Source organism: Pseudophryne corroboree, chromosome 2 (genome assembly GCF_028390025.1).
Source record: "Pseudophryne corroboree isolate aPseCor3 chromosome 2, aPseCor3.hap2, whole genome shotgun sequence".
In the NCBI taxonomy this organism is placed as follows: Eukaryota; Metazoa; Chordata; class Amphibia; order Anura; family Myobatrachidae; genus Pseudophryne; species Pseudophryne corroboree.
Window position 1 is genome coordinate 365439659 of NC_086445.1, and position 23668 is coordinate 365463326.

At 45.6% G+C, this 23668-nt stretch overlaps 1 protein-coding gene across 7 annotated transcripts in view; it reads right to left on the reverse strand.

Annotated features, from left to right (window-relative positions):
- The window catches only part of MYO16 (myosin XVI), a 1104874-nt gene that overhangs the window by 211912 nt on the left and 869294 nt on the right, over positions 1-23668 (reverse strand). For all 7 annotated transcript variants that reach the window (XM_063953181.1, XM_063953183.1, XM_063953182.1 and 4 more), the window contains 2 exons: positions 15185-15287; positions 2735-2831 (listed from right to left, as the gene is read on the reverse strand). In XM_063953181.1, coding sequence (XP_063809251.1) covers positions 2735-2831; positions 15185-15287 — 200 coding nt within the window. The remainder of the gene's footprint in view (positions 1-2734; positions 2832-15184; positions 15288-23668) is intronic.

Genomic DNA, 23668 nt, shown 5'->3' on the forward strand with positions numbered 1-23668 from the left:
GAAATAGAAGTTATGGTTCAAAAGTTACAACACTTTTTTTTGCAGGTAACTGAAGATGGCTTTGACAAAAGAGGAGAGAATTGAGGTCATTTTGATGTCTGGAGAATAAACTTTCTATGTCATAGCTGCAGATTTTAAATACCGGCGCCTAGAAAGACCTCCAATTTCATATAACACTGTCAGGTGCCTAATTTCCAAATTCCGAGAAACTGGGACTGTGGCTGACAAGTCACTGAGTGGTCGTCCAAAAAGTGCTTCTGGTCTTTCTGGGTGCTGGTTGTTAAAATATGCAGCTATAACACGGAAATTTCTTTCTCTAGACATCAAAATGACCTAAATTCTCTCCTCTTTAGCCAAAGCCATCTTCAGTTATCTGCAACAAAAAAAAGTGTTGTCACTTTTGAGCCATAACTGCTATTTCAAATCTGTTAGCAGCAATACACTTTTCAGCAAATTCTAATGTTGTTCGACATGTTACACGACCCCCTATCCATTTGAAAAAACGGACTTAGATTCAAGATGGCAGATTTCAAGATGGTGTCCATGTTCGGTACATACCCTAAAAGATAGCCCACCTCACCCATACCTTGCTGGAGTATTCAGTTTTCCCATTGCGTATAACATTAATTTTGAAGGAATTCCTGGTAAACTAATTAGACTTACAACAGGACATGCTCCGCCTGCCACTGCCAATCGCTGTCAAAAGCCTGCCTCCTTCTCTGCCCCGCCCCACCTCTGATGCTGACCTGCTAGCTTTTTGCCTGCGGCTTCGCCCGCGTGGACATCTCAACGCAAGAAGACTATTTTCATTGCACCCATCACTATTCCTCTCAGCGACCCCAAAAACTATGGATTTTTACATGTCACCCCCTTCCCACCCCCACCTCTAAGTTTGGTGAATTATTTTCACAGAGCCCATCAATATTCATCTCAGTGACCCCGAAAACTATAGATTTTTACATGTCACCCCCTTCCCAACCCCACCCCTAGGGGTGCTAGGAGTGTCTCACCCCACAGTATTTTTGTCCAAATTGTAAATCATATATGTACCAAGTTTGGTGTAAATTGCTCCAGGCATTCCAGAGTTATGCTGGAACATAAAGTACATACACACATACATACATTTTTATATATATAGAAGATATATGCAGTTTGCCAGGATTCCAGTGCCAATTGTGCCTTTCTTATATATGAAAACTACTATCACTCTCTTATCTTATTGAATACTTCGTAAAGAGATGATGCTAAGATTTCGTTTTTCTTCTGCACTTTGTATGATAGATAGATAACATACATACAGCAGCTTGCCACAATCATTTGTAGAACTGTTTACTTCCATTGTTATTCAGAAATGTGTATACTCTCCTTACCACCCAGCAGTCATGATAAGATAATATTTTTTTATGTTCAGTTTTATTTACACTACAGTTATTTTATCTATATAAAATTAACTTTCAGTTATTTATTTAGGCTAAATACATCTGCCCCATGGGTTACTATTCATTGCAATAGTAGATATGGTTGTGTAAAACTGTTGTCATGGAAACTATCTACCAATACACTTTGGTGCTATCAAGTTCAAGAATAATATAAAATATTGCCTTGTCCTTTCGCTTAAAAAAAAAAAAAAGCCTACTTTGTGGCATGAAAACATTACCAACAGTAGAAACATATTTTGATATAATGATACACTAATATTTTATAAAGTATGAACGGTTTGCTGGATTTACGGTTACATGAGATTATGAAGTTGTAGAACTATAAAAATAATGCAGCTGCTGGCAAGTATTTTTTATGTTTAAACATATATAGCAAACATTAAATTTTTGCTATTTTGAACAAATTTTCTTATGAAAAAGCATAAAGACCCGAATTAATAATTATATATTATGTATTCAGCATTTCTTCTGAGTGATAAATTTCACTGGGAGTGCTAAATTTCGTCAGCCAATCAGCTCCTAACTGTCATTTTTCAAACACAGTCTGTAACATGGCAGTTAGGAGCTGATTGGCTGGTGCAATTTATCACTCACAGTGAAATTTATCACTCATTAATAAATAAGGGCATAAAATAACTATACCACTGAAAACTGCCAGAAAATCAGTTTTACAAAGCAGCACACTGGAAGTAACTGCCCCACATTTTAATATGGCAAGAATATAAAGTGTGAAATCTACAGTATTAAGCTGCAGGTTGACAAACTGCCCGGACAAATGTCAGGAAAAAGAGGTGGTTGTGGCCGGCAATATTGCTCAATCTGCATGCTACTGTGCTTCAGGTATCTGGCCATCCAGATGAGGAGTGACAATACAGTCACTAACTATGAGCGAAAACATTATTTATTAAGAGGACAAAAATAATGAATAATTATCTTATGGAGCAAAATCATGACATGAATATATGAAAGGTAAATTAACATATTATACAGTGCTATCTAATAATTATATTATGGGTATGAAACTAATTTATTTATGATGGGGACATCATTTATAGTAACATGAAATATTAACCATGGAAACAATGTATAAAACACATCTGAAATCTCACAGATTTATAATCGAACCACAATAGACAAATAAACACAGTACAGAGCTTCAATATTACACACTTCCTCAAGTTAGTAAATAGGTTCTGCAAAAACAAATAAACGTCACTCAAAAGCTTTACACCTATCCACATACATTAATAATAAATTACAATAATAATAACAATAGTAACAATAATGACTTTTACCTTTCTGACACAATATAATTTTTCTTTGTAGCTGTACACACATATCATTAAGTTGATCAGCTTGCCAGTATTTCAAAAAGACTTTCCGAACACCAATCTGTTATGGGAAAAGTGACTGACTTTAAAACAAAAACATAAACTTATATGCGGTATTTCCATATATGTTCCATATCCAGTACTATATAGACTGCTCAAAAAAATAAAGGGAACACTAAAATAACACATCCTAGATCTGAATGAATGAAATATTCTTATTAAATACTTTGTTCTTTACATAGTTGAATGTGCTGACAACAAAATCACACAAAAATTATCAATGGAAGTCAAATGTATTAACCCATGGAGGCCTGGATTTGGAGTCACCCTCAAAATTAAAGTGGAAAAACACACTACAGGCTTATCCAACTTTGATGTAATGTCCTTAAAACAAGTCAAAATGAGCCTCAGTGGTGTGTGTGGACTCCACATGCCTGTATGACCTCCCTACAACCCACACAAGTGGCTCAGGTAGTGCAGCTCATCCAGGATGGCACATTAATGCGAGCTGTGGCAAGAAGGTTTGGTGTGTCTATCAGCGTAGTGTCCAGAGCATGGAGGCCCTACCAGGAGACAGGCCAGTACATCAGGAGACGTGGAGGAGGCTGTAGGAGGGCAACAACCCAGCAGCAGGACCGCTACCTCTGCCTTTATGCAAGGAGGAACAGGAGGAGCATTGCCAGAGCCCTGCAAAATGACCTAGAGCAAGCCACAAATGTGCATGTGTCTACTCAAACGATCAGAAACAGACTCCATGAGGGTGGTATGAGGGCCCGACGTCCACAGGTGGGGGTTGTGCTTACAGCCCAACACCGTGCAGGACGTTTGGCATTTGCCAGAAAACACCAAGATTGGCAAATTCGCCACTGGCGCCCTGTGCTCTTCACAGATGACAGCAGGTTCTCACTGAGCACATGTGACAGATGTGACAGAGTCTGGAGACGCCAAGGGGAATGTTCTGCTGCCTGCAACATCCTCCAGCATGACCGGTTTGGCAGTGGGTCAGTAATGGTGTGGGGTGGCATTTCTTTGGGGGGCCACACAGCCCTCCATGTGCTCGCTAGAGGTAGCCTGACTGCCATTAGGTACCGAGATGAGATCCTCAGACCCCTTGTGAGACCATATGCTGGTGCGGTTGGCCCTGGGTTCCTCCTAATGCAAACCAATGCTAGACCTCATGTGGCTGGAGTGTGTCAGCAGTTCCTGCAAGACGAAGGCATTGATGCTATGGACTGGCCTGCCCGTTCCCCAGACCTGAATCCAATTGAGCACATCTGGGACATCATGTCTTGCTCCATCCACCAACGCCACGTTGCACCACAGACTGTCCAGGAGTTGGCGGATGCTTTAGTCCAGGTCTGGGAGGAGATCCCTCAGGAGACCATCCGCCACCTCATCAGGAGCATGCTCAGGCATTGTAGAGAGGTCATACAGGCACGTGGAGGCCATACACACTACTGAGCCTCATTTTGACTTGTTTTAAGGACATTACATCAAAGTTGGATAAGCCTGTAGTGTGTTTTTCCACTTTAATTTTGAGGGTGACTCCAAATCCAGACCTCCATGGGTTAATAAATTTGATTTCCATTGATCATTTTTGTGTGATTTTGTTGTCAGCACATTCAACTATGTAAAGAACAAAGTATTTAATAAGAATATTTCATTCATTCAGATCTAGGATGTGTTATTTTAGTGTTCCCTTTATTTTTTTGAGCAGTGTACTACTGTATAATTCATTGATCTACAAAAGCATCTAAACATATGAAGAATAATGCTTTACTTTGTGTTTGTATTGTACTAATATTCATGAGAGAGTGTATTTTAGTGAGTTAAGTACTTGTCAGGTGTTACATATTGGCATGAGCGGGTAGATTATCCTGGGACTGGGCCTCTGTAGGGTCCTGGAAGTGCATTGGAGGCTTAACCACACTCCTTGTGATGCAGTAATCAAGATCTCCTATGTGCACACCATAGTTATGTATATGAAGGGTGTATCCATACCCCCTGAAGAGCCATGTCCTCCAGCACAAAAGTCTTTGCAGTCCTACATATGGGACCTGATTTAAACAAAAAATGGGATGTTTTTGCAACTATATACATAGGAGGGTATCCAGTTAGATGAGGTGAAACATCAGTTGTGAAAAATATCAGTTTTTCACACTTTCTCCGATGTTTCGCCTTAATATTTTTTTACAGGTTATCCAATTAGATCGCCTGTAAAAAAAAAAAAAAAAAAAAAAATGTTCTCACCAAAACGCACAGATTCAGTGAAACCTGTGTGCTTTTGATGGAAACAGTCCAGTTTTTGGATGAAAATGGGTCTGTTTCTGGGGATTTGATTTCGCCTGCCTGAGGCCCCTAGGCTTCCATGCTGTATTTTGATTTACATGAATCCAGAAAAATGTGCAACTTTAAAGCGAGCATATATACACTGTCAGCATAGAAGTGAGACAATTGGCAAGCATTAATGCAGAATCATGCACCATATATATGATGGGTTGGGTATGAGATGCTAGCGGTACCATGACCAACCTTGGTATACCGGCAGTGAGAATCCCGACACTGGATGGGGGCAAGTATTTTACCCCTTGCCCCTACCCTAACTCTCCGAGGGTGTCGGCGAGGGCTAACCCTCCAGGGGTGATGGCTATGGCTAACCCTCCGGGGGTGTCGGCTACGGCTAACCCTCCGGGGGTGTCGGCTACAGCTAACCCCACCCTAGTGCCTAACCTCTCCCTAGTGCCTAGCCTAAATCCTCCAACCTCCCCGGCTGTAACCTTAACCCCCACCCCAATGCACACCTTCAGGATGTCGGCTGTCAGTGACCTGGTGCCGGTCTCCTGTGGGGTGTCAGGATTCCAACATTGGTCACCTGACCGCCGGCATCCCAACTGCTGGGATACAAAATGCCTTGTAAACAGTATATCTTGAAGATGCTGTATATGCAAGACAAAATCAGATGCACCTTTAAATGGTCTGTTTAAGTAACATCTCCTCACTCTTAATATGAACAGCCATGAACCTACTCTCTAAACGCTTTTGATGCGTTTTACCTAGTGTTGAATTAACTTATTTACCCTAAAACAGTTACCTTGCACCTTCTACTGTATGGGGAAAAAAACAGTAAATCAGCATGAAATAAGAATAAATAAGCTTGGAAAGTTTACAGTCACAATAGTATGTACGTAATTAAGCTTACCTTTTATTAATAACTTGTACAGTGCATCCGGAAAGTATTCACAGCGCTTTATTTATTCCATATTTTGTTATGTTATAGTCTTATTCCAAAATGGAATAAATTCATTTTTTCCCTCAAAATTCTACACACAATACCCCATAATGACAACATGAAAAACATTTTTTTGAGATTTTTTAAAATGTATAAAAAAAAAAACCCCACAAACAAATTATTATTATTATTATTATTATTATTATTATTATCCTTTACATGGCGCCACAAGGGATCCGCAGTGCCCATTACACGGTACATAATCAAATCAGCAAACAAGAGAACAGCACTTACAGTTCAAGACAATATAGGACAGGTACGGAAAACCAGGGGTTAGGTGCCATCAAAGGGAGTATGGTGTATAAGATAGTGTAAGTAAGAAAAGGAAAGGTACATGAGGAAAGAAGGCCCTGCTCTTGCGAGCTTGCCATCTAAAAGGTGAAGGGCTGACAGACTGGCGTGACACAGAAGGGGTAGACAGGGTTAGGAGGAGAGTTGGCTGGGTTTGGTGAAGAATTACTGTAGGTCTTGAGAGCCCTTCTGAAGTTTTGTAGAGAGGTGGAAAGTCAGATGGGGAGAGGTAGAGAATTACAGAGATAGAGAGCAGCACGTGCAAAATCTTGTAGGTAGGAGTGGGAGGAGGTAATCAGTTGGCAGGAGAGACGGCGTGCATTAGGACGGGTGGCAATGTAAAGAGAAATAAGGTCAGTGATGTAAGAGGGAGAAGAGTGGATGAGAGCTTTGTAGGTGAGTGTGAGAAGCTCGAATTGGATTCTGAAAGGGAAGGGTAGCCAGTGGAGGTCCTGCAAGAGAGGTGGACGTAGTGCATTTGGTGAGGAAGATGGGACGGGCAGCAGCATTGAGGATATATTGGAGTCGAGAGAGGCATATGTCAGGGAGGTCAGATAGGAGAAAAGTACAGTAGTCCAAGCTGGACATGACAAGTGAGTGGATGAGGGTCTTCGTAGCGTCCTGGGTGAGAAAGGGTCTGATCCTGGAGATCCAGGCAGGTTTGTGAGAGGTACTGAATGTGTGGTTTGAAGGAGAGGGAGGAGTCAAGGATTACTCCAAGACAGCGCACCTGGGGGCTAGAGGAGATAATAGTACCATCAAAGGATAATGAAATTATGGGAGGTAAGGTTATGCCGGAGGGAGGAAAGATGATCAGCTCAGTCTTAGAGATGTTAAGTTTAAGAAAGCGCTGGGACATCCAGGAAGGGATAGCAGAGAGGCAGTTGGAGATACGAGTGAGGAGAGCAGGGGAGAGGTCAGGGGAGGATAGGTTGATTTGAGTATCATCAGCGTAGAAATGATATTGTAAGTCAAAAGAGCTAATGAGCTAGCCCTAATGAGGATGTGTAGAGAGAGAAAAGGAGAGGCCCAAGAACAGAACCTTGCGGGATACCTACTGGTAGAGGAAGTGGGGAGGAGGTGGAGTCATGAGAGAAGACAGAGAAGGAATGGTCAGAAAGGTAGGAGGACAGCCAGGAGAGAGCAGTATCATGCAGACCAAGGGAGTAAAGGATTTGCAGGAAGAGAGGGTGGTCCACATGTACATAAGTATTCAAATCCTTTGCTCAATACTTTGTTGATGCACCTTTGTCAGCAATTACAGCCTCAAGTCTTTTTGAATATGATGCCACAAGCTCCGCACACCTACCTTTGGGCAGTTTCGCCCATTCCTCTTTGCAGCACCTCTCCAGCTCCATCAGGTTGGATAAGAAGCATCGGTGCACAGCCATTTTTAGATCTCTCCAGAGATGGTCAATCGGATTCAAGTGTGAGCTCTGGCTGGGCCACTCAAGGACATTCACAGAGTTGTCCTGAAGCCACTCCTTTGATATCTTGGCTGTGTGCTTAGGGTCATTGTCCTGCTGAAAGATGAACTGTCCCCCCAGTCTGAGGTCAAGAATGCTCTGGATCAGGTTTTCATCCAGGATGTCTCTGTACATTGCTGCATTCATCTTTCCCTCTAACCTGACTAGTCTCCCAGTTCCTGCCACTGAAAAACATCCCTATAGCATGATGCTGCCACCACAATGATTCACTGTAGGGATGGTATTGGCCTGGTGATGAGCGGTGCCTGGTTTCCTCCAAACATGATACCTGGCATTCACACCAAAGAGAATTTTGTTTCTCATGGTCTGAGAGTCCTTCAGATGCATTTTGGAAAACTCCAGGCGGGCTGCCATGTGCTTTTTACTAAGGAGTGGCTTCCATCTGGCCACTCTACCATACAGGCCTGATTGGTGGATTGCTGTAGAGATGATTGTCCTTCTGGAAAGTTCTCCTCTCTCCACAGAGGAATGCTGTAGCTCTGACAGGGTGACCATAGGGTTCTTGGTCACCTCCCTGACTAGGGCCCTTTTCCCCCAATCGCTCAGTTTAGATGGCCGGCCAGGTCTAGGCAGAGTTCTGGTGGCTCCAAACTGTTACGATTCCCGTACTCCAGACCAGAGGAGATCTTATGGCAGAGGTCTGAGTACTGGAAAGATATGCTGGTTACGGGAGCAGGAAAGCCTAGTAACCCCTGGCGCCCTAACTCCGTTGTCTCGCCCGTGTTATCAGAAATCCCCTGCGAGACTATGGTTGCTTGAGCCCATGGCAGCCGCATTTGAAGGGCGGATTATGTCTGCCCAACTTCGATGCCCCCTCAGGTCTTAATGGGAGACAAAGGGAAATCCGAGACAGGGTGATAACAAGGGGCCCTCTGACTAAGCAACCAGGCCAGGGGCTACAAGCTAACTAACTTAAACCAAAAGTATGTGCGGACAAACCGCCAGGGAAAAGGACAACCAAAGATCCACTGATCCGTTACTCCTATCCAGCACCGCTGGATACCAGAGTGGATTTGTGGGAGCGGAATCCTCCGCAAAAGCTCCGGAACACAATGAAACTAAATAATAAACAGTAAGCGGTCAAGCCGCAACACACGGCTACGCCGCGACTCACGAACACCACAGGATGTTAAAGGTGCTCGGTCGGACTCCAGGAATAGATGACAACTTCCGAGTACAGGACCACTGAGGACAGGAACAACCGGATTGAGCAGGACTGGAAACTCTCTGTAACTGACACAGCAAACAGGAAGCTATCACCGGCGTCTGTGAGAAGTCCTGAGAGTGCTTAAATTTGGGAGTCCTCCAATCAAGATCCAGACAGGGTAATCACATAATCATGCCGTGCAGCTGCATGCTGTACGGCCAGGATACAATTGAACTGATTAATTAAGACCCAGCAACGGGGAACGCGGTCCGAGCGTGGCGTCCCCGTTGCTAGGGTCTGAGCGGCTCCGTGCGCCCGGCGTCTAGCGTTGCTAGGAAGCCGGCGGCTGTCTGCCTGCGGCGTCCCTAGTTGCTAGGCGCCGGGCCGCACTGACGGGCGGACCCTCGGCGCCTAACAGTACCCCCCCCCTTGAGGAGGGGTCAAGGAACCCCTAAGGCCAGGTTTCTGAGGAAATTCTCGAAAAAATGCCCTTTTGAGCCTCGGGGCATGGAGATCCTCATCCAGGACCCAAGACCTTTCTTCTGGACCATAACCTCTCCAATGTACCAAAAAATAAAGCCGACCCCGGGACAACTTGGAATCGAGAACCTTCTCCACCAAGAACTCCTGCTGACCCTGTACATCTATTGGTGATTTCCCCTGAGAGATCTTGCGAGGAAATCTACTGGACGAAACATATGGTTTTAACAAGAAGCAATGGAAGGTATTTCCGATCCGTAAAGTTTTTGGTAAACGTAACCGGAAAGCAACTGGATTGACTTTTTTGATAATATGAAATGGTCCAATAAATTTAGGACCCAATCTGGCTGAGGTTTGTCGAAGTTTAATGTTGCGAGTCGACAACCATACCCTATCTCCTACTTTAAAAGTGCACGGCCGCCGGAGCCTGTCAGAAAATTTTTTCTCCCGAAATGCCGCTTTTCTGAGAGCCAGGTGCACTTTTCTCCAAATGAGTTTGAGATGAGAGGTCAAGGTCAGTGAGGAGACAGAGGAATGTTGAAAAAAGGAATTAGCTCTGGGGTGAAAACCAAAAACTGTAAAAAATGGAGACACATTGGTGGAGGAATGACAGGCATTGTTGTAAGCAAACTCCGCCAACGGAAGAAACTCAGACCAGTCATTTTGGAGTTTGGCCGAGTACAAACGCAAATATTGTTTTAATGATTGATTAACTCGCTCAGTCTGCCCGTTGGATTGGGGATGGTAGCCAGACGTTAAAGATAATTTCATCTTTAATGAGGCACAAAAAGACTTCCAAAATTGTGCAATGAATTGTGGACCCCGATCAGAGACAATATCAGTGGGTAACCCATGGAGTCTGAAAACATGGCGGAGGAACAAGACTGCCAATCCCTGGGCAGATGGCAATCGGGGAAGAGCAATGAAATGGGCCATTTTGCTAAAACGGTCCACTACCACCCATATGACTCGGCATCCGGCTGACAGAGGGAGGTCCACCACAAAATCCATGGAAATATGAGACCATGGCCTAAGAGGAACATTCAAGGGCATAAGTTGACCGATAGGCAAGGAACGGGGAACCTTATGCTGTGCACAGACCTGACAAGAAAAAACAAACTCCTTAATGTCTTTGGAAAGACCAGGCCACCATACCGAGCGGGAAACTAATTCAAAAGTTTTGGCGATCCCCGGATGCCCGGCAACTTTGCTATCATGAAACTCCGTCAAAACAGTTGCTCTCAAAAACTCGGGGACATAAAGACGACCAGCAGGAGTATTTCCAGGAGCTTGATGTTGAAGCTGCTTTAACTGGGTAAATAAATCTTGTGTGAGGCCTGCCCGAATGACTGAAGACGGAAGTATGGGAGTAACAGGACTGTTGTCTTGAACTGGAAGAAAACTGCGTGACAGGGCATCTGCCTTGGTATTCTTGGAACCTGGCCTGAAGGTGATAATGAACTTGAAACGAGTAAAAAATAAAGCCCAACGAGCTTGCCGGGCATTCTGCCGTTTAGCTGATTCAATGTATTGAAGATTTTTGTGATCAGTCAAAACTGAAATGGTATGAGTGGCTCCTTCAAGCCAATGCCTCCACTCCTCGAAAGCCCATTTAATAGCCAGTAATTCCCGGTTACCAACATTGTAGTTGGATTCAGCAGATGAGAATTTCCTGGACATAAAGGCACAAGGATGTAATTCTAGAGAATCCGGATCCTTCTGAGATAGGATAGCCCCTACTCCAACCTCCGAGGCATCAACCTCAACAATGAAAGGCAATTCTGGGTTGGGATGTCTGAGGACTGGGGCTGAGACAAAGGCTTGTTTCAAGGCCTGAAAAGATAACTCCGCTTCACGTGACCAGTTGGTAGGATCTGCTCCCTTCTTAGTCAGTGCCACAATGGGAGCAACTAGGTCGGAGAAAGAGTGAATAAATCTTCTATAGTAATTCGCAAACCCTAAAAAGCGCTGAATTGCTTTTAAGTTGGTGGGTTGCGCCCAACTAAGGATGGCTTGGAGCTTCTTTGGTTCCATACAGAATCCCCGAGGGGAAATGATGTACCCTAAAAAGGATACCTCCGTGACATGAAATTCACACTTCTCCAGCTTGGCATATAGGTGATTTTCACGTAATTTTTTTAGAACCTGACGCACCTGGGTAACATGTTGTTCTATAGAGTCAGAATATATCAAAATATCGTCTAAGTAGACTACAACGAATCTTCCAAGAAATTCACAGAGCACATCGTTAATGAGATCCTGGAAAACTGCCGGAGCGTTAGACAGGCCGAATGGCATAACCAGATACTCATAGTGACCCGACTGAGTACTGAATGCCGTTTTCCACTCATCCCCTGACTTGATCCGGATGAGGTTATATGCTCCTCTCAGGTCAATCTTAGAAAAAATCACAGCCGAACGTAGCTGATCAAAGAGGACAGAAATCAGCGGCAAAGGGTAAGTATTTTTTACTGAGATCTTATTCAAGGCTCTAAAGTCAATGCAAGGTCTGAGTGATCCATCCTTCTTCTCCACGAAGAAGAAGCCTGCACTTAAAGGGGATTTAGATGGCCTGATAAATCCTTTCCCTAGGCTTTCTTTAACATACTCATTCATGGCCACAGTTTCAGGTCCGGACAATGCATATAACCTTCCCTTAGGCAAAGTGGCACCAGGAATTAGCTCAATAGCACAATCATAAGGCCTATGGGGAGGCAGAATGTCCGCATTGCCCTTGGAAAATACATCAACAAAATCCTGGTATTCCACAGGAATGGGTGCGGGAATGACAGCAGCTATTCTGATGGGAAACGTAATACATTCCTTATTACAGATGGTACCCCATTGTGAGATCTCCCCCGACTGCCAATCAATGATGGGATTATGAAAGGCCAGCCAAGGGTGACCCAGAACCACTGGAACTGCTGGGCAATGGGTAAGGAAAAACTCAATTTTTTCAGAATGCAGCGCTCCTACCGAAAGTAGAACAGGAGGTGTACAGAGAGAAATAACCCCATTGGACAAGGGACTCCCATCTAAACCATGCATGGTGATACACCTACCCAAGGCTAACTGAGGAATACCTAAGGCCTTGGCCCATGTTAAATCCATAAAGTTCCCTGCAGCTCCACTGTCCACAAAAGCCGAGACCGAGGAACAGAGGCTGCCAAAGGAAACTTTAGCTGGGACTAACAGTGAATTATTTGAGGAGATAAGCTGCAGACCAAAGTGAACCCCCTCACAAATCACTTGGTCGAGGCGTTTCCCGACTTGTTCGGACAACTACGGGCAAAATGTCCCTTACCTCCACAGTATAAACAAAGACCAGAATTTTGCCTTCTGGTTCTTTCTTCAGGAGACAGTTTGGAGAGGCCTATCTGCATGGGCTCCTCTATGTCCACAGGAATGGAAAAAACACAAGGAGTAGACCCGACAGATGCTCCTTTTTCAGCCCTCCGCTCTCTGAGACGACGATCAATCTTAATAGAGAGCTCCATGAGTTTATCGAGAGTCTCAGGAGCGGGATACTGAAGGAGACTGTCTTTTATAGACTCGGATAAGCCGAGGCGAAACTGACTGCGCAGGGCTGGGTCATTCCATCCACAGTCGTTCGACCAACGGCGAAACTCCGTACAATAAATCTCTGCGGGATTCCTACCCTGTCTGAGAGCACGCAACTGACTCTCGGCGGATGCCTCTCTATCAGGGTCGTCATACAATAGCCCTAAAGACCCCAGAAAGGCGTCTACAGACAATAAAGCCGGATCGTCTGTTCTTAAACCAAAAGCCCAGGTCTGAGGATCCCCCTGAAGTAAAGAAATAATAATTCCAACCCGCTGAGATTCCGTACCTGAAGAGACTGGTCTTAAACGAAAATAAAGTTTACAAGACTCTTTAAAATTAAAAAACTGCTTTCTATCCCCAGAAAAACGGTCAGGCAAATGCATTTTTGGTTCAGGAATGACCCTCGGGGAAGTCCGTAACAGATCTTCCTGTGACCTCACCCGAAGGGACAGATCCTGAACCATCTGAGTAAGTTCTTGAATCTGGCTAACTAGAAGCTGGCCAGGATTTGGCCCAACACCGGTGGGATTCATGAGGCCGACAAATCTTCCAACTGAATAAGGGAAAAAATTAAATCCTGTTTAATTTTAAATTTTAGTCTGGCCGGTGATAATGTTACGATTCCCGTACTCCAGACCAGAGGAGATCTTATGGCAGAGGTCTGAGTACTGGAAAGATATGCTGGTTACGGGAGCAGGAAAGCCTAGTAACCCCTGGCGCCCTAACTCCATTGTCTCGCCCGTGTTATCAGAAATCCCCTGCGAGACTATGGTTGCTTGAGCCCATGGCAGCCGCGTTTGAAGGGCGGATTATGTCTGCCCAACTTCGATGCCCCCTCAGGTCTTAATGGGAGACAAAGGGAAATCCGAGACAGGGTGATAACAAGGGGCCCTCTGACTAAGCAACCAGGCCAGGGGCTACAAGCTAACTAACTTAAACCAAAAGTATGTGCGGACAAACCGCCAGGGAAAAGGACAACCAAAGATCCACTGATCCGTTACTCCTATCCAGCACCGCTGGATACCAGAGTGGATTTGTGGGAGCGGAATCCTCCGCAAAAGCTCCGGAACACAATGAAACTAAATAATAAACAGTAAGCGGTCAAGCCGCAACACACGGCTACGCCGCGACTCACGAACACCACAGGATGTTAAAGGTGCTCGGTCGGACTCCAGGAATAGATGACAACTTCCGAGTACAGGACCACTGAGGACAGGAACAACCGGATTGAGCAGGACTGGAAACTCTCTGTAACTGACACAGCAAACAGGAAGCTATCACCGGCGTCTGTGAGAAGTCCTGAGAGTGCTTAAATTTGGGAGCCCTCCAATCAAGATCCAGACAGGGTAATCACATAATCATGCCGTGCAGCTGCATGCTGTACGGCCAGGATACAATTGAACTGATTAATTAAGACCCAGCAACGGGGAACGCGGTCCGAGCGTGGCGTCCCCGTTGCTAGGGTCTGAGCGGCTCCGTGCGCCCGGTGTCTAGCGTTGCTAGGGAGCCGGCGGCTGTCTGCCTGCGGCGTCCCTAGTTGCTAGGCGCCGGGCCGCACTGACGGGCGGACCCTCGGCGCCTAACACAAACGTCTTCCATTTATGGATGGTGGAGGCCACTGTGCTCATTGGAACCTTCAAAGCAGCAGATATTTTTCTGTACCCTTCACCAGATTTGTGGCTTGAGACAATCCTGTCTCGGAGGTCTGCAGACAATTCCTTTGACTTTATGCTTGGTTTGTGCTCAGACATGCAATGTCAAGTGTGTGGACCTTATATAGACAGGTGTGTGCCTTTCCAAATCATGTCCAATCAACTGAATTTACCACAGGTGGACTCCAATTAAACTGTAGGAACATCTCAAGGATGATCAGTGGAAACAGGATGCACCTAATCTCAATTTTGAGCTTCATGGAAAAGTCTTTGAACACTTACAGTATGTATATGTGATTTCTTATTTTTTTTTTTTTTTACTACATTTTCAAAAATCTAAAAAAAAAATTTTTACATTGTCATTATGGGACATTGTGTTTAGAATTTTGAGGGAAGAAATTAATTTATTCCATTTTGGAATAAGGCTGTAACATAACAAAATGTGGAAAAAGTGAAGCGCTGTGAATACTTTCCAGATACACTGTATTGTCAACACTTTCATACCTGCCATCCGTGCTGCTTGCATTTCTCTAGAACATGGCGGCATTTCTCTTCGGGTGATGCTCTGTGTTTTTCTCTGGTTAAAATTTCAGCTAACTGCTTGTATCTGAAACATGGGTGAAAGTAAAGCGGTAAATCTAGTGGCAGATAACGACAAACAGATCCTGACAGTCTGCCTATTAAATCAGCATCATTATTGAAACTGGTGTATTTTTTAGAATATTATGGAGTTAAAATGGTTGGTTGACAATGAATCCAATATACACCATCAAATAGAGTTGGATAAAATGATAGAAAACGTGAAAACATTTAACCTGTTTGTAGTGTATGTATTTTAATCAAGCTATTAAAATCTAATAATTCCATATCTGACCCAACACCTGCCCTATACTGTCGGTGCATTGCACGTCTTTATATTATGTAAGGTCAAATTTGTAATGTACTGTAAGTAATCAATTCAGTCATAGCGTGTACCTCAGCTGCATATTGATGTGATTGTACTGAAATGCCTCTCTTGCATGTGGGACTAGCACAAATTACCTGTGTAGCCAACAGTATCACTTATTGATCAGCACACAGAGGAAAATGTCTCAAGCACCATATTTTGGGGAATAACAACACGCAGTGAAATGATTTACAGTTTAGTTGGTGTATTGGCATAAATCAAATACAAGGCAAATACCCAAAGCTGGTGCAATAATTTGAGCTCCTTTTTAAAGAGACTTTTATTAGGCAATTCTCCTGACCAATAAATGCACAGTTGTATATCTAATAAAGAAGATCTTTTTAACATACTTATTATTTAATGATGTCTCCTATGTCTTATTAACTATAAGAGTGTGGCTGACCTCTGTATTACTGTACAGGAAGGTGAGACGCAACAAAAAAAGTAAACTCAATAGGTAACTTGCATCCATATTTATAAAACAGAGTGTGGCTGATCACTGAACTACACTAGAGTAAGAAACAAAAAACAAAGAAACATGACTGGAGATCTGTATACACACAAGAAATATACATTTAAATTTCAATTAAATTTTAGTTGAATTTATCCCCAGAGGGTAAATTGAAGGAGTAAATTGGAATCATTTTAATCAATGCATACAATAAATTAACAGTGGGAATCCACACTAAACAACAATGGCAAAACTACAATCAGCAAAAGTATGTGCGTTCAGATGATAAAAGAATGGTTATTTTGGAGTTATAAAGAGTGAATCACCTCTCATGTATAACAATCTCACATACTACAGGAAACCATTAACATACAATGGGTCTGAGTCATACGCAAAGCAGCCACAAATGCGGATAGCAGCAGGGCTAAGGCAGGGTGAGTGTTACGCCAGTTTGGGTGGTATAATTTGTGTGAACTCGGCCGCTATTACTATTAGTTGCAGTAATAGATTTAAATGAGAATTAAGTACAATGACACAATTTTTTAAAATAAAGTATTGTAGGGTGTAAGGCACTTACCGCTCAGCAAAGGGATGCAAAGCAGGTAGGCGACAGACTAGAGAGGCGCTCTCCCTGCTCTGCATCCCCGCTGCTGAGTTCCCCCTGCTGCTGCCGGCTACTGCGCCTGTCACACTGTATGACAGGCAGCGGCGCCGGCATCATGAAGCCTCCTCTCCCCCTCCCCTGTCACAGACTCACCTCACAGTGCAGTGTGCTGGCCAGATCTAAAAGGGGGCGGAGCTACACAGGAATAAGGGGACGAACTACACGGGGCCAGGCTGCTGCCTGCAACACAGAAGGACGAGTTGCCAGACTTCTTTATGTAAGTGGCTGGAAAGAGTGAGTGAAAGTGTGTCTGAGTGTATATGTATACAGTATGTGTGTGTGTGTGTGTGTGTGTGTGTGTGTGTATACATGTATACAGTATCTGTGTATATGTATGTGTGTATATGTGTGATTGCACTGTATGTGTGTAATGTATGTACAGTATGTGTGTGTATGTATACGTGTATGTGGTGTATGTGTGACTGTGTAGCATAATATGTGTAAGCGTCACTGCTACAGAGGGTGTTGTGTCTTGTATAAGCGTCACTGCTACAGGGGCGTTACGTGTGTAAGCGTCACTGGTACAGGGGGCGTTACATGTGCAAGCGTCACTGGTACAGGGGGCATTACTTGTGTAAGCATCACTGGTAAAGGGTGTGTTACATGTGTAAGCGTCACTGCTACAGGGTGCGTTACGTGTGTGAGCGACACTGTTGCAGGGGGCGTTATGTGTGTAAGCATCACTCCTGCAGGGGGCGTTATGTGTGTAAGCGTCACTGCTGCAGGGGGTGTTACATGTGTAAGCATCTCTGGTACAGGGTGTGTTACGTGTGTAAGCGTCACTGAGGCAGGGTGCGTTATGTGTGTAAGCAGCACTGCTACAGGGGGCGTTACGTGTGTAAGCGTAATTGCTACAGGGGGCGTTACGTGTATAAGCGTCACTGCTACAGAGGGCATTATGTGTGTAAGTGTCACTGCTACAGGGGGCGTTACGTGTATAAGCGTCACTGCTACAGAGGGCGTTATGTGTGTAAGTGTCACTGCTACAGGGGGCGTTATGTGTGTAAGTGTCACTGCTACAGAGGGCGTTGCTTGTGTAAGCATCACTGGTACAGGGGGCGTTACGTGTGTAAGCATCACTGCTACAGAGGGTGTTATGTGTGTAAGTGTAACTGCTACAGAGGGCGTTGCATGTGTAATCATCACTGGTACAGGGGGCGTTACGTGTGTAAGCATCACTGCTACAGAGGGTGTTATGTGTGTAAGTGTAACTGCTACAGAGGGCGTTGCATGTGTAATCATCACTGGTACAGGGGGCTTTATGTGTTTAAACGTCACTGGTACAGGGGGCGTTGCGTGTGTAAGCATCACTGGTCATAGGCGTGCGCAGCACATTTTATTAGGGGGTGCACCGTTGGAGGGGTGTGCCTAGCACCGCCTTTTGGGCGTGTCTAGCACCATCTATTGACGGTCAACGCAATATAAAATATCCACCCTTGTACCAATCCTAATAAAGCAGATACATTGTCAGATGTTGTGGTGTGCACCAAACAAACACCCCTGATGGCACTCACTGCAATTACATTGCTCCTCCTCAGCCTGGTCTGGCTCCCCTTCTCTTTCCCCTGCAAGCTGCAGCAGCTTACTTACAAGTCCGTCACTCACTGACACTGTCAGTCGCAGACTAGTACTGCTGCTGCTGGAAAAACGAGTGACGTGTCAATGCTGCTGCCGACCACCTGCCAGTATTGAATTTGTCTTCCTAAGAGGAACTCTGGCTGCATGCTGCTCCTCATCAGTGGCTGGCGTTGGCATAGCATAGAAGGAAAGAGATGGGCACGTGGCAGGTGGGCGTGCGAGCAGCATGACGTAATCACATCACGCTGTTTTTGTACATGGAAATGGAGCCGGGAGTTTGAAAGCCGGTGGCAGTGGCACCCTTGATTAACCCAGGCGTCCGGTCAGTAATGCAGTCCTGACAGGGTGCAGTGCAGAAGGGACAGTAATCAGCCTGCTCGGCGATCGCTGCATCAGGCATGTGAGATCGGGGTGCCAGACATTAGGGGGTGCCTGTGCGCACCAGGCACCCCCCCTGCGCACACCTATGTCACTGGTACAGGAGGCTTTACGTGTGTAAGCGACACTGCTACAGGGTGCGTTACACGTGTAAGCGTCACTGCTACTGGGTGCATTACGTGTGTAAGCGTCGCTGCTGCAGAGGGCGTTGTGTGTGTAAGAGTCACTGTTGCAGGGGGCGTTGCGTGTGTAAGCATCACTGTTGCAGGGGCGTTACGTGTGTAAGCGTCACTGCGTCTTGCATAAGAGTCACTGGCACAGGGGGCATTATGTGTGTAAGCATCACTACTGCAGGGGGCGTTACGTGTGTAGGTGCTACTACTACAGGAGAAGTTGTGTATAAGCGGCACTACCACTGGGGGCATTACATGTGTAACCGGCACTACTACAGGGAGCATTATGTGAAAAAGCATTATGTGCGCTGTCCCTTTGTAAAGTATGGCAGGGGCGCAAATTTATAGTTTGCAGGGGGGCGCCGAACACCCTAGCACCGGCCCTGGTGTAAGAACTTATTATTTTAGGGTTGATATAATATCACTTTAATAAGGGACACATATTGATTACCCAGGTTCTGTGGCTGATTAAAACCAAACCATCCACACAATCTGTGTAATTCATATGTCCCTTATTAAAAGCTATTTACTGTAGATCACAAATTCATGTGTTAATTAACACTGATTTTACTAACAAATATTTCAGTAGGACAGTTTTACTAAAGGGATGATATGAATGTTTTCCAGAACATTAACCATACCATTAGGTCTGTTGGCTTTTAATGACTGATTCAATCAGACACTGTATAATAAACGACTGTCAGTTCCCTTTATTCATACAAGCTTATCAGTCACTTACACTTGTAAGTAGTAGTGCTGCAAAAACTGTATAATGAACTATGAATTTTTTAACAGCTATAGGTTCTCTTCATTTACATATCCATACTTCCAGTGGCGATGACATCTACGTGCTGACTCAAGCATGGACTGCAGTGTATTCTTTAAAATTTACTAAAATAATGTGAAAAAGGGTGTTTTCACACCCTCTTTACATTATTTTAGTATGATCTGAATGTATTAAAGGGCATTTGGAGCAGTTTTTATGAAAAACTGCTCCAAACCCTTTAATTGTCATTTTTTTAGTAACACACATCACATTTGCCATACTTAAAATGGTAAATGCGATGTGGCAGAATTTACTGAAAAAATATTTTTTTAAATACCGCAATGTCCCCTGTGATAATTTCCCCAGCTCAGGCTGGCGAATTCACAGGGCAGCACTGTGATGTACACCCTCTGCCCAGCTTTCTCTGCCCCCGGGCAGAGAAAGCTGTGTGGGGACCGGGCTCCAATGATCAGCTATGTGTGTCAGATGGACACTCAAGCTGATCACAGTGTAAAAAATGAAAAAAAAGTTTAAAAAAACTCAAAACATACTTACCAGTCCTAGGACCCGGTGTCCACTGCTCTGGTGAACGCTGCCGGGCGCCAGGTCCCCAATATGCTGCGCTGTGACCCCCATGTGGTAAAGTGATGCTGCAAAGAGGCAGCTCACTTTAAAGCACCGCGGGTCACAGCACAGAAGAAGGACCCGGCGCCCGGCAGCCTCCTGGAGCAGCGGACACCGACTCCTGCGACTGGTAGCTTTTTGCGGTGCGTGGGTAGTATCGATGGGGGGAACCCTGCGGTGGTAGCGATGGGCGGCGGCGCATGCGCAGTTGGACATTGTGGTATTTTTATTATGAAAAATACCCCAATGATGCTGCGGAGATATATCGCAGGGACAGAGCTTGCCTGCAAGCTCTGTCCCTGCATGCGATAATTGATATTAGTGATGTGCACCGGACATTTTTCGGGTTTTGTGTTTTGGTTTTGGATTCGGTTCCGCGGCCCTGTTTTGGATTCAGACGCGTTTTGGCAAAACCTCATGGACAATGGGGTGTAGAGTACCAACAGGCTCAAAGCTTTGACTGTTCCCAGAATGCATAGCGCCGCCTCCTATATCACCCCGCCTCCCTGCACAGGAGCTCAGTTTTTAGTTAACCAGTCCAATGCAGTAGCAGGAAAAGAGACGACAACGGTTAGTAGCCACATACACCACACTCTCACGACAAGAGAAGTGTCAGCGGCTAATGCCATACCAACCCAAAGAAGCTAAGTGCGTCAGGGTGGGCACCTTGTGGAGCCCAGTGTACCTTGCAGAAAGAGTTTTAACAAGGGTAAGTTCTTACCATAAAACTCATTTTCTGCTGCGGGGTACACCGGGCTCCAAAAGGAATGGACAATGGGGATGTCCTAAAGCAGTTCCTTATGGGAGGGGATGCACTGTAGCGGGCACAAGAACCCGGCATCCAAAGGAAGCATCCTGGGAAGTGGCAGTATCGAAGGCATAGAACCTTATGAACGTGTTCACAGAGGACCACGTAGCCACCTTGCACAATTGTTCAAGGGTCGCACCACGTTGGGCCGCCCAAGAAGGTTCAACAGACCGAGTAGAATGGGCCTTAATGTGATCAGGAGCAGAGAGACCAGCCTTCACATAAGCATGTGCAATCACCATTCTAATCCATCTGGCCAGAGTTTGCTTGTGAGCAGGCTAGCCAAGTTTGTGAAACCCAAACACAACAAAAAGAGAATCAGGTTTCCTAATAGGAGCAGTTCTCTTCACATAGATACTGAGAGCCCGTACCACATCCAAAGACCGCTCTTTGAGAGACAGATCAGGAGAAACAAGTGCCGAAACTACAATCTCCTGATTAAGGTGGAACGAAGAAACCACCTTAGGTAGATAGCCGGGACGAGTCCTAAGAACCGCCCGGTGAAATATAAGATATGGGGAACTACAGGACAAGGAACCCAAATCCGACACTCTTCTAGCTGAAGCAATAGACAGCAGAAACACCACCTTAAGGGAAAGCCACTTAAGGTCAGCTGAACCAAGAGGTTCAAACGGAGACTCTTGTAATGCCTCCAAAACCACCGACAAGTCCCAAGGCGCCACAGGCGGGACATAGGGAGGTTGGATACGCAACACGCCCTGAGTAAAGGTATGCACATCTGGTAAGGTCGCAATTTTTCTCTGAAACCACACCGACAAGGCAGATATTTGAACCTTGAGTGAGGCCAGACGCAGGCCTAAGTCCAGGACCTGCTGAAGAAAAGCCAACAACTTGGCTATACTAAACTTGGAAGCGTCATAATCGTTAGATGCGCACCAAACAAAGTAAGAATGCCAGACCCTATAGTAAATCCAGGCCGAAGCCGGTTTCCGGGCCCGCAACATAGTTTGAATGACCGCCTCAGAAAAATCCTTTAGCCATTAAGACGGAAGCTTCAAGAGCCACGCCGTCAAAGACGGTAGACACAGGGGCCCTGAACGAGGATGTCTGGGCATTGTGGAAGTAGAATTGGATGCTCTGACGATAGGCCTTGCAGGTCTGAGAACCAGTGCCGTCTGGGCCACGCTGGAGCTATGAGAAGCAGAATTCCTTTTTCTTGCTTGAACTACCGAATTACCCTGGGCAGGAGTGACACCGGAGGGAACACGTACGGCAGCCGAAACCTCCATGGTACCGCCAGCGCATCCACGAATGCTGCTTGAGGATCCCTTGTCCTTGCTCCGAAGACCGGAACCTTGTGATTGTGTCGAGACGCCATCAGATCTACGTCTGGAAAGCCCAACCTTTCCACTAGGAGTTGAAACACTTCTGGATGGAGGCCCCACTCGCCGGCATGCATGTCCTGACGACTGAGAAAGTCCGCTTCCCAATTCAGGACTCCTGGGATGAATATTGCCGATATGGCCGGTAGATGGCGTTCTGCCCACTGTAGAATCCGTGAGACTTCCTTCATTGCTAGGCGGCTTCGAGAGCCGCCCTGTTGATTTATGTAAGCCACTGTGGTGGCGTTGTCCGACTGTACTTGAACAGGACGGTTCTGAATTAAATGCTGGGCTAGGTTCAAGGCATTGAAGACAGCCCGCAACTCCAGAATATTGATCGAGAGGAGAAACTCATCCTTGGTCCACCGCCCGTGAAGGGAGTGTTGCTCCAGCACCGCGCCCCAACCTCTTAGACTGGCATCTGTCATCAACAGGACCCAGTTGGATATCCAGAACGGACGGCCCCCTGCACAGTTGTTGGTCCTGGAGCCACCAGAGCAGCGACAGATGGACCTCCGGAGTCAATGAGATCATTTGAGACCTGATCCGGTGAGGCAGGCCGTCCCATTTGGCTACAATCAGCCTCTGGAGAGGGCGATAGTGAAATTGAGCGTACTCCACCATGCCGAATGCTGACACCATGAGGCCCAGCACCTGCATTGCCGAATGTATCGACACTTGCGGACGAGATAGGAAGCAACGAATCCTGTCCTGAAGTTTAAGGACTTTCTCCTGAGACAGGAACAACCGCTGGTTGTGAGTGTCCAATAGTGCTCCCAGATGCACCATGCAGATGAGACACTGCTATAGGAATATGCAGGTAAGCATCCTGTATATCCAGGGAGACCATGAAGTCCCCAGGTTCCAAGGCCAGAACTATAGAGCGAAGGGTTTCCATCCGGAACTTGGAAACCTTCACAAACCTGTTCAATGCCTTGAGGTTGAGAATGGGCCGGGAGGATCCATTCGGTTTCGGGACTAGAAACAGCAGAGAATAGTACCCCCGGCCCCTCTGCGCAAGAGGCACCTGTACTACGACTCCTGTATCCAGGAGGGTCTGTACCACCAAATGTAGAGTATTTGCCTTTGTCTTGTCCAACGGGACATCTGTCTGGCAAAATCGATGAGGGGGTCGGTTTTTGAAGGTTATGGCGTAACCTCGAGTGACGACTTCCCATACCCAGGCATCTGAAGTGGTCTTCAACCATTCCTGGGTATACCCTAGAAGCCGGCCCCCCACCCTGGGATTCCCCAGGG